This window comes from Pseudophryne corroboree, chromosome 2 (genome assembly GCF_028390025.1).
Source record: "Pseudophryne corroboree isolate aPseCor3 chromosome 2, aPseCor3.hap2, whole genome shotgun sequence".
NCBI lineage: Eukaryota > Metazoa > Chordata > Amphibia > Anura > Myobatrachidae > Pseudophryne > Pseudophryne corroboree.
In genome coordinates, this window is record NC_086445.1 from 856,847,230 (window position 1) to 856,866,162 (window position 18,933).

Consider the following 18,933-nt stretch of genomic DNA (forward strand, 5'->3'; position numbering starts at 1 on the left):
TATAAATATAAGTATATGCAATATCTCAATATATGCAATATAATACACGAAATGCTGCTGCAGCTGAACAAATGGCAATAAAATATATATAAAGTGTTAGTGGTAGTGACTAGTCTATACTTTGTGAAGTGAGAAGTGTCAATCCCATTTTTTGCTTTATAATGAACAGCTGAGATTAATTTTGACTGTTAGCAGACAGCTAGACCATGAAATGAACTGCCTGCAACAATTGAACTACTTTGGAGATTTGCAATGTAATAAAATTTTATTTAAAAAATATGTATTAAATGGGATAGACAATTTTTGCTAAAAAGCCTGTATGGATAATCTGCCGTTTTGATCCAATTGTGAAATGTGAGTGCATTACTATGAAGTATAATTAAGTAGTAACAGCTGTTATGAATTGGAATGGGTATATAAGATCGTGCCTATACACATTTACCACATCCCCTGACGAAGACTGTGATAGGTCGAAACGCGTTGGGCGTGGCTTTCTGCTGAGGACGTTGTGACGTCACCCGCCGGGTCCGGAGCCGACGAGACATTTCCAGCTCGGTTGAGCGCAATTCTGCTGGTCGTGTGGACTTCACGAAGTTTGGAAATCTTTACTGCAATGTATGTGGATATTACTGTTTTTATATAAAGTGATTGATTTTACGTTTACCAGTGCGCTCTCCTTATTGCTTCTAGTACCAATACCACTTACTCCCTGGCTGGGAGTTGGATTGAGCAGCACTGGAATAACATCCTCTAAAAAAGACTCTGGAAACACGGACATGCAGCGCAGGGATTGAATCCTGTTGTTTTTTATATATATATATATATATATATATATGTACTGTATGTGTGTGTACACATATATATATATATATGTATGCATGCATGTTTAATATGCTATGTATATGTATATATATGTGTAGATATATGTAGATATATGTGTATATATATATATATATATATATATATATATATATATATATATACACACACACACACACACACTAGTTTTACGGACCCAGCATATACTGGGTCACCTCAGTCCCCACCCCCGTGATTGGCTCCGCCCAGTTCTGGAAACCCCCCCATGCAAATCCTGCGTTTGCCACTGACTATCGACTGAGATGGGTTGGGCTTATTGTGTTAATTCATAGAATTTGATGGCAGATAAGAACCATTTGGCCCATACAGTCTGCCCATGTTCACACACTCACACACTTGGGTTAATTTTATGTTGGGAGACAATAAACCTTCCAATATATTTTTGGATTGCGGCATCAAGCCGGAGTTCCCGAAGGAAACCCACGCAAGTACAGGGAGAATATACAAACTCCACACAGTTAGGGTGATGCTGGGAATTAAGCCCATGACCTCAGTGCTGTGACCATTACACCGTAACTTGTGTTCTGAACACCTTCAACAGTGCATACTGGGGTGGTCTTCAGGTTGCCGAATGTCGGGCTCCTGGCGCACAGTATACCGGCACCCGGCATACCGACAGATATTTTCCCTCGTGGGGGTCCACGACCCCCCTGGAGGGAGAATAAATAGCGTGACGCACGTAGCGCGCCACCGTGCCTGCATGGGGCCCATTTGCGCTCGCCACGCTGTCGGTATGCCGGCGGTCGGGCTCCCGACTCTGGTGTGCTGGTCGCCAGGAGCCCGGCCACCGGCATACCATACTACACCCCATTTTGTGGTCTGTGTCTCTATGCAATTTCACTGATGTCACCAGTGTGTTTGCTTATACGATTTAGCTTGTGGTTAGTTTATATGGTATTGTGTGCAGTTGCCGTTTTAGTATTTTTGATTTAAGGCTTGCAATTCATTGTCCCATGTTTGTCATTGGCCCAGTATGCGGGTGTAGTAACCACAAGCTAAATCGTATAAGCAAACGCACTGGTGACATCAGTGAAATTGCATAGATACACAGACCACAAAATGTCCTCAGCAAGAGGAGTACTTAAAGGTTAAGGGTTTACACCAAGGTAATAAGAATCAAGTGTCAGGAAGAATAAAGTCCCTCACATTTTACAGTGGAATAGGTTGGTGGTATCATGACAAACAAGGCCATCATTGACACCTTGTCCTTCATAAGCCTTACAGACTTCAAACATATTGTGAAGGTATGTGAAGCATGACCCCACCAGGCTATTCCACTGTCCCAACAGAGTGTTGAGAGAGCACGTTATGTTGGCTGTACATTTGCAGTAATACAAAACACATATGCATAACATGATTGATAAAACAAGAAAAGAAAGATGGCTATAATGGAGAGACCCATGGTATGACATGTAGGGGAGGACTCACTACGAGATGCGGTGCCAATGTCGAAATCCTGACACCGGTCGCAATGCCAGCACCGGAATCCTGAACTGGTCAGGACACCGACATCGGAATCCCAACTGTTGGCATCTCAACCTATGTAAGTATAGCACCTGCCTTAGGTTTAGGGCGGGGGTACTTTAGCCGACCCCTGGGGAGGTTAGGGTAAGGCATCAACGGGAAGGATTAGGCTGCGGAGAGGGAGGGTTAGGTTTAGGTACCGCTGCAGGGAGGTTAGACTTAGGCTGTGGAGGAGAGAAGGTTAGGTACCGTCACAGGGAAGTTAGGGTTAGGGTGCGGTGAGGGAGGGTTAGGTTTAGGTACCGCCGCAGGGAGGTTAGGGTTAGGCTGCGGGGACGGAGGGTTAGGTACCGTCACAGGGAGGTTAGGGTGCGGGGAGTGAGGGTTAGGTACCGCCGCAGGGAGGTTAGGGTTAGGCTGCTGGGTGGGAGGGTTAGGTTTAGGTAACGCCACAGGGAGGTTAGTAACTATAGGGGGAGGTTAGGGTTAGGCTGTAGGAAGGGAAGGTTAGGGGAGAACACCCTCAACTCACCCCTCGGCATTGTAAACTTCAGGATCCCGACGTCGGTCTTCTGATCGCTGGGATCCCAAGTGCTGGCATCTCATACTGAATCCCTCACTACAAGTGGACCAAACAAAAAAAGCTAAATGCTATACTGTACAATCTCCTCTAATCTCCCTCCACCAATTTGGGGCCCCCAGCCTCACTACCTGCAGCTTCTCCGTGGTCCCTGCAGAGCCCAGAGCTCACAGGCTCTTGGGTGCGAGTGCTGGGCTCAGGGCATAGGTGTAGTAGCTGCGTTCCATCATCTCAGCCATGCCGAGGTCAGCAGGAGCAGCTCACTTTCAAGCACCCCCCATCCCCTCTCCAGCATCACTGACAGCCAGACAAGGCTGCAAAGCTGAAGTCTGGGGATCCGGGTAGGGACAAGTGGAAGTACCTGACCTGATCTGTGGCAGTGGGCCCTCTCCAGAGATCACATGGAAGAGCAGTCTGGGCTGGAGCAGGCAGCGCTGGGACCCGTGCAGAAGCCACCGCCAGGAGATTGCAGCAGGCATTGGGACTTCTGCCTGAGAGAGGGCGGAGGAGAGCGCCGGCCGCCACACAATTTACTCCCTGGGTCTGGGCTTACCGGCGCCACCGCTGCCGCCGTGCAGATTAGCTGCTGCTGCACTGCGGCACTTGGCTCTGCTCCTTCCCCGGTTCTTCCAGCTGTAGATCACCGTGTGCTGGCAGGTGCTGGCGGATGCTGTCAGGCTCCCTCCGGTAGGACTGAAGTCGGGGAAATGAAGAGAGGGGAGCTCTGAGTCCCTTCCTTGTCCTGCCACTGCGTATTGGTGATTGGGCCAGCGGATCCAGCACTGGATCCGCTGTCCATTCAAATGTGCCTCGCTAGCAGGACCGTGCTTTCCCTGCCAGCGAGGCACTTACATAAGGGTTTTGTCTATGTTGCCTTCGTGATAAGGACCTGGACGTGACAAAACAAGAAGGCAGGAGAGAACTTCCGCCCTTACAGCACCTAAATGTTTTCTTCGTTCTCCGTTCGTTTAGGGTTTTTGTTTTTTTCTATGCAGCATTGGACCCTCGTGGGCTCGCTTCGCTCGCCACGCTTCGGGCACGGTGTCTCGCTCCGCTTCGCTCGCCACACTTTACTAATCCAAATAGGTTGTGACATGGACCCAGGGGGTTATGGGAAAGGTCCTCTCCACGAAGGTAATCTAGACGCTACCCTTACATAAGTGCCATTTTCATTTTTTATTTTAAAGGGCTTTTTCAGCCCAGTGCTTGGCCCCGCCCCCAGCTTTATCCCCCATTCCCACTGTGTACCCACTGTCTACGGGAGGCACTTGCTATCAGGGCCTCCCAAACTAGTTTAATAAACTAAAATACAGGATACATATGACACAGAATATGTGTCATATGTATCTTTTTGTATTATTTTAATCATTAATGAATGACAGGGGAGGCACTGCCTCCCCTGCCTTCACTGACTGCATGTCCCTGATGTGGACACACAGAAGCAACTCTTTCCCCTCACCACACAACTGAACTGAAGGATGACATATAAATACAATTTACTTAATTTACTAATTCTCTCTAAATTTCTCAATAAGAAACCTGTGGACCTGGGGTGCCGTGAAAAAAAATTCTGATAATCTTTCCGTGATTCAAAAAAGTTTGGGAACCACTGGAATAGAAGCAAAAGGGGTGATACTGGTTTTGTAATGTCTCTTCCCCCTAAATAAACATTTACTATGCTATGGGGATTACAACTGTCCCTTGCGCCGGGCTTGATGGAGGTTAACAGATGCATGTTTTTTTTACATTACTATTTAAAATTATTTATTTAATATTCTTTAGACTGTGCTGGACTTGGCAGGGATTTCCCCAGTACCCAATTGGGCCAGTCCTACCTTGCCCAGTGGTACCAGCCGCAGTGAGTCTCTTAGCATGCTGTCTCTCCCTCCCTAGTAGCAGGCTTCCGCTTCAGATTGCATTGGGATGCGCACACTGGTGGTCATTTCGAGTTGATCGCATGTAGCAACTTTTTGTTGCTCGTGCGATCAACTTGACGCCGCCTATGGGGGACTGTATTTTAGCATAGCAGGGATGCGATCGCTTGTGCAGCCCTGCTATGCTAAAAAAGTTTCCTGCAAAACAAGCCCGTGGACACTGGACAGACCTACTTACACTGTGCGACGGATCCAGCGACGAAGGTCCTGGGATTGATGTCAGACATCCGCCATCTAAATGCCTGGACATGCCTGCGTTTGAATCTCTATGCCCGGAAAACGGTGAGTAGACGCCCCAGAACGCCTCTTCCCTGTCAATCTTCTTGCGATCGCGCTAGCGATCACTTTCTTCTTTGTTCTGGCCACTGCCTGGCGATGGCACGCGTGCGCAATGCGGCCACCATGCATGTGCTGTTCCGACCCGTTCGCTGCGTGCGAACGGGTCGGAATGACCCCCACTGTTCTGTCATTTAAAGGGCCAGATTCGCCCAAATGTGACATCACATTTGACGCCAAATTCAAATCTCCGCCTATAAAAGGAAGTTCCTGGACACTCTCCTATGCTAGAATATAGGCTCCCGTCTAAGCCTTTGTGCTTTCTAGTACATTTTTTAAGCGAATTATGTTTTCAGATTCCTGTTACTCCTATCCTACTGTCCTGCTTCATACCTGTTCCTTTCCTGTTCCCTGTACCTGTATTACCCATCCTGTCCCGATCCAGTCTGATATCTAAATTACTGCACACCTCATGGTGAACTATCAGTTCCAGCTCCAGTGTATACCAGCCCCACTACTTAGGAATCCAGACAGAAGGCTGCAACCTGCATGTCGGGCACAGCAAAGCCCAAAGCCTTGTGGGGGTCCCTGGTGAAAGACTTTGTGCCTCTGTCCAGGGTATCAGCCAATCCTAAAGTAAGGGTCAGCATCACGTTATCTATCCATGAGTTTTGCTATGAGATTGCCCTGTCCCCCAGTCGGTGTTATTTATTTGCCAAATGTTGGCAAATTATAACCAATTTAGCAAAATATTCACCATTGACCAGAATTTCAGGATCACATACAGTATATAGATTTATCTAATCTAGCTACAGTAGTATACCTATATCTAAAGCCTGTCAAAGTCGAAAAATATTGCAGAACACACACCACGTACAAACTACACACACATGCCCACTGCGCGTGCACTTGTTCTGTCGTGCGTGCACATACTCGCAATTTGCGTATGGTCGCTCCTGCGGTCCTGCGCATCAGTGCGTGGTATGGGTATTTACGGTAGAGTTTGTGAACGCGTGGAGAGCTATCAAAACACATTACATATTTAATACAGATAGTGCACAATGTACACATAGTCCCCGTGCACCACATCAGAAAGTAATAGCTGTTTAAATGGTTACAGAACAAAGGGATTCACCTTTACAGGATAAGAGGGGACAGACTAAGGTTATAAGGTGGTGTTTGGTATCCAGCTGTAGGGTATTTTAAGGGTAACATTCCGGTGTTGGTTAGAGGAAGATCGCATGTTCCTGCGGATAGTTATGTGCAGAAGCAGAATATAGATATAAACTGTATTTACTGTATATTATGTATGCGGTGGGAATCCAGAGGAGACCACCCACAAGAGCAGTTGGGAAAGACATCGCCTACCTATTCAAATCGACCTATGACCTCTCCTGTACTGTAAAAGTGCATTCCTGTGTCCAATGGACAAATGATATAAATAAAGCCTGCTGCAGCCTGGTCACAGACAAGACTCACAAAGTTATCTATTTGATGACCGAGGACCGGACCGGGTAGCGCAAGCGATTCCAATCACGTATGTACATTGACTGTAGCCATTCACTCTGTTATATTATATTATATTGTATTGTATTGATTGTATTGTAACCCCCTTTCAGCAGTATTACGCTGTGGTGTCGGAACCCAGTGATTTAACTACAAATCTGGTGTCGTGTCCTCATTGCCCTGCTAAGGTTTAAAGTGTGTTATCATTGCATTGCATAGCTGTTAAGGGTTTGCGGTGTATCTCTGGGTGTGTACGCGCTGTGAGTACTTTGTACCATCAGCGCGGCGTGTGTACGCAAAGTCCGTACACTGTTCGGGACTCTGTACGCTAATAGCGTAAAAAGTGCGTAGAGTGTGTATTAAGTATAGCGGCCGCAGCGGCTAAAGGTTTAAAGTGTTTTTAAGGTGTGTTTAAGGTATAGCTTTCATTCCTGTAAGATAATCAGCATTATCAAGCCATAACATGGCCATTTTTGTAACACTAAGAGACTGTTGATTGGATAATTTGGACAATATTGTTTTCACATATTCTGTTTTTGTAACTTGTTTTGTTTTCTTAGTAGAAATGATTAGTTTACTTTTTTCCAGCTGCAACTCCATTTATTCTCACCAAAATAGAATCCAGCTCTCCCTTTGGCTTTCCGGAAGAATTCACCATCTGCTCTTGCATTGACATCGGCTCCATGCTGAACCAAAATCTCCACCAGATTCATGTTCCTTCTTTCAATAGCAACGTGCAGAGCAGTCTGACCTGGCAGAAACACCAGTACATGTTAAGTTTAATAACAACACTGACAAATGAGGCACAGGAATCATTCAAACTCTCTAACATTCCTAAGAGAACTGTTTAATTCCTTTTCAGAACATTCACTGTCTATTTTCTGGATCATTGCAATGCAATATTGAAGAATTCACACTAGGGGGTATATTTACTAAAGTGTGGGCTTTTAGAGGTGGAGATGTTGCCCATAGCAAGTAATCAGATTGCAGCTATTAGCTTCTAGAAGGTGCTCGATAAATGATAAGTACAATTTGAGTGGTTGCCATTGGTAACATCTCCACGTCTAAAAACCAGCACTTTGGGAAAAATACCCTTTATAATCTGCTCTTAATTGTACAACCATGCATGCACCTAAATCGAGTTACTAAGGGTTATATTTATCAATAGCGGCATAAAAACCTTGATAAGTAGAATGTTTTACAGTGGCAATAAGAAATTATTGGAACAAAGTAAGAAACAATATACTGTATACGAAGTTAAAAAAGTAAAGTGATCACATATGAGATTTTTTGTACAGTGCTCTATTGGTCTACAAACAAAAAGCCGCAAGTTCAGAGCTACCGTATGTGCGGCATACAGCCAGACTTGTACTTTTCATAAGGGTTGGTGTGAGCTGGCAACATGTTTAGCAAATGCAGCTTTTACTATCTTGGCCTATACATATTTGATAAATATGCTAAGTGATATCATACTTACCTACTTCTGATAACCAGTTTCAGGGAGATTCCAGTTTGGTATAGAATGTGGTACGCAAAGTGCAGCGTGCCATTGAGGGGGAGTTTTAAGTTCTGCCCAAAGGGCGTGTCTATTTCCACCTATGGGCGTGTATATGTACAGTATACTGTATATGGAGAGGAGCAGTGTATATGGGTGAGGGATGTATATAGCTGTGTACTGTATAAGAAGATGAGGAGTGTATATATGCCATATGTACTGTGCTGCTAAACATTTGTGGCGCCCTATAAATAAAATTTAATAATAATAGTAATATGGGTGAGGGGTGTATAAGGCTGCATGCTGTACATGGAGATGAGTGTATATAGGTGAGGGGTGTATATGGCTATATAATGTCAGTGTACACTGTACAGTACATGTCCTGCATGCATCCCTTATCCACAGGGAGAAGAATGTTGCCTACTGCAGTGAGATCATAGATTGTTACCCCAATATTGAGCAGTTATTACTAACATAAACATTCCAACATAAAGTCCTGGCAAAGATGCATTCTGCCATCTACCTCATTGTCACCAGGTGCCTATACACCTCCCTAGAGCACAGTATTCCCCATCTGACTCAAACACACTACAGTATATGGCAACACACACTTGATGTAGAGTTGGAAATGCAGTCTTACCCTTGCGGATGAGTGATGGTAATAAAGCCCCTACAGAAGACCCCCAGCCCTCGCCTTGGTGGCTCTTCCAGCAGCAGAGGGGAAATGATGCAGGCAGGAGAACCCGGTGCTAGCACATTACCTGCCAGTGGCAAGCTCAGCCAGTGGAAGGGAGACACCAGACGCGGGTGTCCTGCATTCTTCATGCAACTGTTGTGGGCAGGTACTGTAGATGCAGTACCTACCCACAATCACTTCCCGGCCGGCCTCTCCCCACAGCTCTCTCTGCTTCTTGCACTTGCACACTCTTCCAATCCCAGCAGTGCACTGCAGAAGGTGGGCAGTGTGGCGGTGGTACATGTAGGGCCCTGAATTACCAATGGGACTCTGGAGTCTGCTCTGCTGAGTGGCTGCGGGATGAGGAGGAAGACTCCACTACCAACATCCTCTGCTGTGGCCAGCAAGACTAATAAGTATGCTGACTGCACAGTTGTGAATACCTACTTACGAGGCAGGGGGATCCCAAGGGTTAAATTAAATTTCCAGGGCAGCGGGAGACTCTTAAATGATTCGGGAGTCTCCTGCAGTATATGGGAGGGTAGGCAAGTATGAGTTATATTAATTTTAAAAATGCAATAAACAATACAGATTAAATTAGTTTATTGTTATTGTTGTTGTAATTTATGTGTAATGTACCAAAGCTTTGAACAGCAGGAAAAACAGGACATACATAAAACAAGGTCATTTTACTGGGTCTGTGCTTCTCAACCTGGGGTACCAGCCAGGTCGGTCAAGAGTGAGGGCAAGCCTGAGTACTGGGGTGTGTGGCTAACGCAGAGGATTCGTGGCCACATCCCCACCCAATTTTTTTTTTTAAATAGTATGCACAGCAAAGTGGTGTGGGGGATCATCGACAGCAAGGGGAGGGGCATTTGTCCCCCTCGGTCAGGGGCGGATCCAGGGAGTGATCATTGCGATGGCCATCCCTGTAACACTTTTTATCTGCCCACTTCTGTTGGCTGATGTATATCAGCACAGCGGCATTGGCACTTTGGGCAAGGAGAGATGGAGGAGGCTGCTGCTGCTCAGCATCAGTAGCCTCTCTGGATCCTCCATAGCCCAGCACACAGTAGCAGCAGTTGTCCCTCTCTCCCTACCAGGTGCCTCCAAAGAGTACCCCCTCGCAGCACTCCTAGTATGTCCAGGGGTACATGAAAAATTTGTATAATGGTGGGTGGGGCATCCAAGTGACAACTGTCCTAGTAGGGATCGCTAGCCTCCTGCAGCATAGTACCGGCGGTGCTGAGGCGGGGAAGGGGGGGTACTATTCACTCGAGCCTTGGTCTTTTGGAGAAGCCCAGAACCTTCTGCTTACCCCCCCCCCCCCCCCATCATACGCACCCCTTTCCCCAACTGCAGGCACAGGCACTTCCACTTCAGTCTGTGACTGAGAAGGGATTGCTCCTGCAGCAGCCTCTCTCCCCAGCTCAGCACACACTGCTGTGCGGGTAAGAGGGGTACTGATTGCATACACACAACCCCTCCCTGTGCAGCACCAATGGCAGAAATTTTGTATATTTTCTAAGGAGGGGGCCTGGACACAACTTTCAGAGTTGGCCACACCCCCTTCCAGCCCGGTGTAGCTGTCACCGCCCCTGCATAGTACTACCCTGATAACAAAATGAAAATGTCTATCTCTGTATTCCTGCAAAAAAAAACATATGTAGGCTATGGTTTTATTATAATTTTTATTTTTTTGTGCATTGTAATATGTAATAAATATACAGTACACTTCTTTCTATTCTTGTGTCATTATTTATTACTTTTCTTAAAGCACATTTACATACCCTCCAACTGTACCTTTTTGGCAGGTACAGTGCCTTTTTTTATGGTCTGTACCGATTTTTGGCTCTTGAAAGTATAGGAAAAGGGGCGTCACCAGGCGGTAAAATGCTACTGGCCAGGGGTATAAAGTGATGCAAATGGGCTACCAAAAATGATTAGGACCACTGCATTAGGATAGCGTGGTAAAGAAAATAAATGCAGATATAAAAACAAAGGGTTGGAAGGGCTATACTCTTAATTTTAGATGCTAAAAGGGAAATGGGCTGAGATAAGTGAAGCGAGGGCTCACTGTGGAGATTGGAATAACTGTCAGTGAGGCGCATTTAATTAGCTGCAGGATTTAAGGGGCCCATACATCAGCAAACAATTGGGGCAATTTGTCAATTTGCAGACGATTGGGTCAATAAATCTGTAATGTACGGGGTTCACAGATCGCAGAAGTCGGCCACAAATTGATTGGGATTGTTAAATCAAGTTTTCCAACATGTTTAATTTCACAGATCAATTGGGATTGTAGATTGCCAGTGTATGGATCTGCAGACCGTTTCTAGTAAACTGATGAGTCTTTCAAGATTGACAAATCTGTTTAACTGAAAATGATCTGCAAATAACTGAAAAATATCTGTAATGTATGGGCAAAGTCAGATGGATTGTATAAACAATAAATCTGGGAAAAATATCAGGATCTCTGAAGCACTAAATTGCGATTGCAGATATATGGGTCCCTTTACCTTTGGCTTTTAGCTCTCAAGTTAAAGGATCCCAGGGCAGGGGCGGAACTATCGGCATTGCAGTCAGTACATTGCACCAGGGCCTGCTCATTATTAGTAAGGCGCAGGCAGTCCTGACAGCAATGAAGAAGGAGGAAGTGGTCCACCGGAGGAGAGGAGGGGGCCCATCCTCACCCTCTCTCTCTCAGTTCTGCCTCTCTCTCTCCACTTCTCACCTTCAGCTCCTCCTCTATGCTGTTGCCACCGGGGGCTGTTTCACAATCATGATGTCAGATCCCCCGCAGCTGCCCGGTGCCCTGCCCCTGTCAGTCCTGAGCTGACCCAGCCACCCAGGTAGGCACCACACTCTCCAGCCACCTCAATGTCAGTGAGCCTTAACCCCAGCAGAATGTAAAGCAGGCATATTGCATTAATACACACGACAGATTAAGGTTTATTTTCTTCATTACAGGACATCGTAAACTCTTTCCTGACACTTTAGTACTGTTTCAATAACCCTGCTGCCCCACACGTATTTGTTGCACATCCATTATAGTTTCAGAGCATACACTTACTGATCCATCAACACCTCTATTTATAATGGTATTGGAGCCTAGGGTGCACTAAAGTTTGAACTGAGATTGAGGCAGATGTAGTGAACCTAGAGTACTGTATTGAATAAGCCTATTGGATGTTTGTACAAGTGTGGAGCAGCTCTTGTAGAAAGAATACTGGCCAAAGTGCTAGAGCAGAGTGCTGAAGATGCCTGTAGTCTACAATAGCCTGTCTGGCAATGACATTTACAACTTTTAAAAAATTAAAACTGGATTCCCTGTGCACAATTATGTTTTTTTGTGAAGCTTGCTGCAAATTATATAGAATATGAAAAAATGTATTTTATTTTTTTGCATGAGGTGGGTGGGCCCAAAACCTATTGTTGCACATGGGCTAATTCCAGCACTGTCCCAAGGTGTTCTATTGTTAGTAGTATACATGGAAAAAGGGTAAGCTCTAATAGGCAGATGTATTTTCTAGAGATGAGCGCCTGAAATTTTTCGGGTTTTGTGTTTTGGTTTTGGGTTCGGTTCCGCGGCCGTGTTTTGGGTTCGAACGCGTTTTGGCAAAACCTCACCGAATTATTTTTGTCGGATTCGGGTGTGTTTTGGATTCGGGTGTTTTTTTCCAAAAACACTAAAAAACAGCTTAAATCATAGAATTTGGGGGTCATTTTGATCCCAAAGTATTATTAACCTCAAAAACCATAATTTACACTCATTTTCAGTCTATTCTGAATACCTCACACCTCACAATATTATTTTTAGTCCTAAAATTTGCACCGAGGTCGCTGTGTGAGTAAGATAAGCGACCCTAGTGGCCGACACAAACACCGGGCCCATCTAGGAGTGGCACTGCAGTGTCACGCAGGATGTCCCTTCCAAAAAACCCTCCCCAAACAGCACATGACGCAAAGAAAAAAAGAGGCGCAATGAGGTAGCTGTGTGAGTAAGATTAGCGACCCTAGTGGCCGACACAAACACCGGGCCCATCTAGGAGTGGCACTGCAGTGTCACGCAGGATGGCCCTTCCAAAAAACCCTCCCCAAACAGCACATGACGCAAAGAAAAAAAGAGGCGCAATGAGGTAGCTGACTGTGTGAGTAAGATTAGCGACCCTAGTGGCCGACACAAACACCGGGCACATCTAGGAGTGGCACTGCAGTGTCACGCAGGATGTCCCTTCCAAAAAACCCTCCCCAAACAGCACATGACGCAAAGAAAAAAAGAGGCGCAATGAGGTAGCTGTGTGAGTAAGATTAGCGACCCTAGTGGCCGACACAAACACCGGGCCCATCTAGGAGTGGCACTGCAGTGTCACGCAGGATGTCCCTTCCAAAAAACCCTCCCCAATCAGCACATGATGCAAAGAAAAAGAAAAGAAAAAAGAGGTGCAAGATGGAATTATCCTTGGGCCCTCCCACCCACCCTTATGTTGTATAAACAAAACAGGACATGCACACTTTAACCAACCCATCATTTCAGTGACAGGGTCTGCCACACGACTGTGACTGATATGACGGGTTGGTTTGGACCCCCCCCAAAAAAGAAGCAATTAATCTCTCCTTGCACAAACTGGCTCTACAGAGGCAAGATGTCCACCTCATCTTCACCCTCCGATATATCACCGTGTACATCCCCCTCCTCACAGATTATCAATTCGTCCCCACTGGAATCCACCATCTCAGCTCCCTGTGTACTTTGTGGAGGCAATTGCTGCTGGTCAATGTCTCCGCGGAGGAATTGATTATAATTCATTTTAATGAACATCATCTTCTCCACATTTTCTGGATGTAACCTCGTACGCCGATTGCTGACAAGGTGAGCGGCGGCACTAAACACTCTTTCGGAGTACACACTTGTGGGAGGGCAACTTAGGTAGAATAAAGCCAGTTTGTGCAAGGGCCTCCAAATTGCCTCTTTTTCCTGCCAGTATAAGTACGGACTGTGTGACGTGCCTACTTGGATGCGGTCACTCATATAATCCTCCACCATTCTATCAATGTTGAGAGAATCATATGCAGTGACAGTAGACGACATGTCCGTAATCGTTGTCAGGTCCTTCAGTCCGGACCAGATGTCAGCATCAGCAGTCGCTCCAGACTGCCCTGCATCACCGCCAGCGGGTGGGCTCGGAATTCTGAGCCTTTTCCTCGCACCCCCAGTTGCGGGAGAATGTGAAGGAGGAGATGTTGACAGGTCGCGTTCTGCTTGACTTGACAATTTTGTCACCAGCAGGTCTTTCAACCCCAGCAGACCTGTGTCTGCCGGAAAGAGAGATCCAAGGTAGGCTTTAAATCTAGGATCGAGCACGGTGGCCAAAATGTAGTGCTCTGATTTCAACAGATTGACCACCCGTGAATCCTTGTTAAGCGAATTAAGGGCTGCATCCACAAGTCCCACATGCCTAGCGGAATCGCTCCGTGTTAGCTCCTTCTTCAATGCCTCCAGCTTCTTCTGCAAAAGCCTGATGAGGGGAATGACCTGACTCAGGCTGGCAGTGTCTGAACTGACTTCACGTGTGGCAAGTTCAAAGGGCATCAGAACCTTGCACAACGTTGAAATCATTCTCCACTGCACTTGAGACAGGTGCATTCCATCTCCTATATCGTGCTCAATTGTATAGGCTTGAATGGCCTTTTGCTGCTCCTCCAACCTCTGAAGCATATAGAGGGTTGAATTCCACCTCGTTACCACTTCTTGCTTCAGATGATGGCAGGGCAGGTTCAGTAGTTTTTGGTGGTGCTCCAGTCTTCTGTACGTGGTGCCTGTACGCCGAAAGTGTCCCGCAATTCTTCTGGCCACCGACAGCATCTCTTGCACACCCCTGTCGTTTTTTAAAAAATTCTGCACCACCAAATTCAAGGTATGTGCAAAACATGGGACGTGCTGGAATTTGCCCATATTTAATGCACACACAATATTGCTGGCGTTGTCCGATGCCACAAATCCACAGGAGAGTCCAATTGGGGTAAGCCATTCCGCGATGATCTTCCTCAGTTGCCGTAAGAGGTTTTCAGCTGTGTGCGTATTCTGGAAAGCGGTGATACAAAGCGTAGCCTGCCTAGGAAAGAGTTGGCGTTTGCGAGATGCTGCTACTGGTGCCGCCGCTGCTGTTCTTGCGGCGGGAGTCCATACATCTACCCAGTGGGCTGTCACAGTCATATAGTCCTGACCCTGCCCTGCTCCACTTGTCCACATGTCCGTGGTTAAGTGGACATTGGGTACAACTGCATTTTTTAGGACACTGGTGAGTCTTTTTCTGACGTCCGTGTACATTCTCGGTATCGCCTGCCTAGAGAAGTGGAACCTAGATGGTATTTGGTAACGGGGGCACACTGCCTCAATAAATTGTCTAGTTCCCTGTGAACTAACGGCGGATACCGGACGCACGTCTAACACCAACATAGTTGTCAAGGACTCAGTTATCCGCTTTGCAGTAGGATGACTGCTGTGATATTTCATCTTCCTCGCAAAGGACTGTTGAACAGTCAATTGCTTACTGGAAGTAGTACAAGTGGGCTTACGACTTCCCCTCTGGGATGACCATCGACTCCCAGCGGCAACAACAGCAGCGCCAGCAGCAGTAGGCGTTACACGCAAGGATGCATCGGAGGAATCCCAGGCAGGAGAGGACTCGTCAGACTTGCCAGTGACATGGCCTGCAGGACTATTGGCATTCCTGGGGAAGGAGGAAATTGACACTGAGGGAGTTGGTGGGGTGGTTTGCGTGAGCTTGGTTACAAGAGGAAGGGATTTACTGGTCAGTGGACTGCTTCCGCTGTCACCCAAAGTTTTTGAACTTGTCACTGACTTATTATGAATGCGCTGCAGGTGACGTATAAGGGAGGATGTTCCGAGGTGGTTAACGTCCTTACCCCTACTTATTACAGCTTGACAAAGGGAACACACGGCTTGACACCTGTTGTCCGCATTTCTGGTGAAATACCTCCACACCGAAGAGCTGATTTTTTTGGTATTTTCACCTGGCATGTCAACGGCCATATTCCTCCCACGGACAACAGGTGTCTCCCCGGGTGCCTGACTTAAACAAACCACCTCACCATCAGAATCCTTCTGGTCAATTTCCTCCCCAGCGCCAGCAACACCCATATCCTCCTCATCCTGGTGTACTTCAACACTGACATCTTCAATCTGACTATCAGGAACTGGACTGCGGGTGCTCCTTCCAGCACTTGCAGGGGGCATGCAAATAGTGGAAGGCGCATGCTCTTCACGTCCAGTGTTGGGAAGGTCAGGCATCGCAAACGACACAATTGGACTCTCCTTGTGGATTTGGGATTTCAAAGAACGCACAGTTCTTTGCGGTGCTTTTGCCAGCTTGAGTCTTTTCAGTTTTCTAGCGAGAGGCTGAGTGCTTCCATCCTCATGTGAAGCTGAACCACTAGCCATGAACATAGGCCAGGGCCTCAGCCGTTCCTTGCCACTCCGTGTGGTAAATGGCATATTGGCAAGTTTACGCTTCTCCTCCGACAATTTTATTTTAGGTTTTGGAGTCCTTTTTTTTCTGATATTTGGTGTTTTGGATTTGACATGCTCTGTACTATGACATTGGGCATCGGCCTTGGCAGACGACGTTGCTGGCATTTCATCGTCTCGGCCATGACTAGTGGCAGCAGCTTCAGCACGAGGTGGAAGTGGATCTTGATCTTTCCCTAATTTTGGAACCTCAACTTTTTTGTTCTCCATATTTTATAGGCAGAACTAAAAGGCACCTCAGGTAAACAATGGAGATGGATGGATTGGATACTAGTATACAATTATGGACGGACTGCCACGGTTAGGTGGTATAAAAAAACCACGGTTAGGTGGTATATATTGTAATACAATTATGGATGGACGGACTGCCTGCCGAGTGCCGACACAGAGGTAGCCACAGCCGTGAACTACCGCACTGTACACTGGTTGATAAAGAGATAGTAGTATACTCGTAACAACTAGTATGACACTATGACGGTATAAAGAATGAAAAAAAAACCACGGTTAGGTGGTATATATTATAATAATACAATTATGGATGGACGGACTGCCTGCCGAGTTCCGACACAGAGGTAGCCACAGCCGTGAACTACCGCACTGTACACTGGTTGATAAAGAGATAGTAGTATACTCGTAACAACTAGTATGACTGACTATGACGGTATAAAGAATGAAAAAAAAACCACGGTTAGGTGGTATATATTGTAATACAATTATGGATGGACGGACTGCCTGCCGAGTTCCGACACAGAGGTAGCCACAGCCGTGAACTACCGCACTGTACACTGGTTGATAAAGAGATAGTAGTATACTCGTAACAACTAGTATGACTGACTATGACGGTATAAAGAATGAAAAAAAAACCACGGTTAGGTGGTATATATTATAATACAATTATGGATGGACGGACTGCCTGCCGACTGCCGACACAGAGGTAGCCACAGCCGTGAACTACCGCACTGTACACTGGTTGATAAAGAGATAGTAGTATACTCGTAACAACTAGTATGACACTATGACGGTATAAAGAATGAAAAAAAAACCACGGTTAGGTGGTATATATTATAATACAATTATGGATGGACGGACTGCCTGCCGACTGCCGACACAGAGGTAGCCACAGCCATGAACTACCGCACTGTACACTGGTTGATAAAGAGATAGTAGTATACTCGTAACAACTAGTATGACACTATGACGGTATAAAGAATGAAAAAAAAACCACGGTTAGGTGGTATATATTATAATACAATTATGGATGGACGGACTGCCTGCCGAGTGCCGACACAGAGGTAGCCACAGCCGTGAACTACCGCACTGTACACTGGTTGATAAAGAGATAGTAGTATACTCGTAACAACTAGTATGACTGACTATGACGGTATAAAGAATGAAAAAAAAACCACGGTTAGGTGGTATATATTATAATACAATTATGGATGGACGGACTGCCTGCCGACTGCCAACACAGAGGTAGCCACAGCCGTGAACTACCGCACTGTACACTGGTTGATAAAGAGATAGTAGTATACTCGTAACAACTAGTATGACACTATGACGGTATAAAGAATGAAAAAAAAACCACGGTTAGGTGGTATATATTATAATAATACAATTATGGATGGACGGACTGCCTGCCGAGTTCCGACACAGAGGTAGCCACAGCCGTGAACTACCGCACTGTACACTGGTTGATAAAGAGATAGTAGTATACTCGTAACAACTAGTATGACTGACTATGACGGTATAAAGAATGAAAAAAAAACCACGGTTAGGTGGTATATATTGTAATACAATTATGGATGGACGGACTGCCTGCCGAGTTCCGACACAGAGGTAGCCACAGCCGTGAACTACCGCACTGTACACTGGTTGATAAAGAGATAGTAGTATACTCGTAACAACTAGTATGACTGACTATGACGGTATAAAGAATGAAAAAAAAACCACGGTTAGGTGGTATATATTATAATACAATTATGGATGGACGGACTGCCTGCCGACTGCCGACACAGAGGTAGCCACAGCCGTGAACTACCGCACTGTACACTGGTTGATAAAGAGATAGTAGTATACTCGTAACAACTAGTATGACACTATGACGGTATAAAGAATGAAAAAAAAACCACGGTTAGGTGGTATATATTATAATACAATTATGGATGGACGGACTGCCTGCCGACTGCCGACACAGAGGTAGCCACAGCCATGAACTACCGCACTGTACACTGGTTGATAAAGAGATAGTAGTATACTCGTAACAACTAGTATGACACTATGACGGTATAAAGAATGAAAAAAAAACCACGGTTAGGTGGTATATATTATAATACAATTATGGATGGACGGACTGCCTGCCGAGTGCCGACACAGAGGTAGCCACAGCCGTGAACTACCGCACTGTACACTGGTTGATAAAGAGATAGTAGTATACTCGTAACAACTAGTATGACTGACTATGACGGTATAAAGAATGAAAAAAAAACCACGGTTAGGTGGTATATATTATAATACAATTATGGATGGACGGACTGCCTGCCGACTGCCGACACAGAGGTAGCCACAGCCGTG

At 45.9% G+C, this 18,933-nt stretch overlaps 1 protein-coding gene across 1 annotated transcript in view; it reads right to left on the reverse strand.

Annotated features, from left to right (window-relative positions):
• Positions 1-18,933, reverse strand: part of TRPV1 (transient receptor potential cation channel subfamily V member 1) — a 215,442-nt gene that overhangs the window by 171,257 nt on the left and 25,252 nt on the right. The window contains exon 4 of the mRNA XM_063955821.1: positions 7,250-7,390. Within this exon, the coding sequence (XP_063811891.1) occupies positions 7,250-7,390 (141 nt within the window). The remainder of the gene's footprint in view (positions 1-7,249; positions 7,391-18,933) is intronic.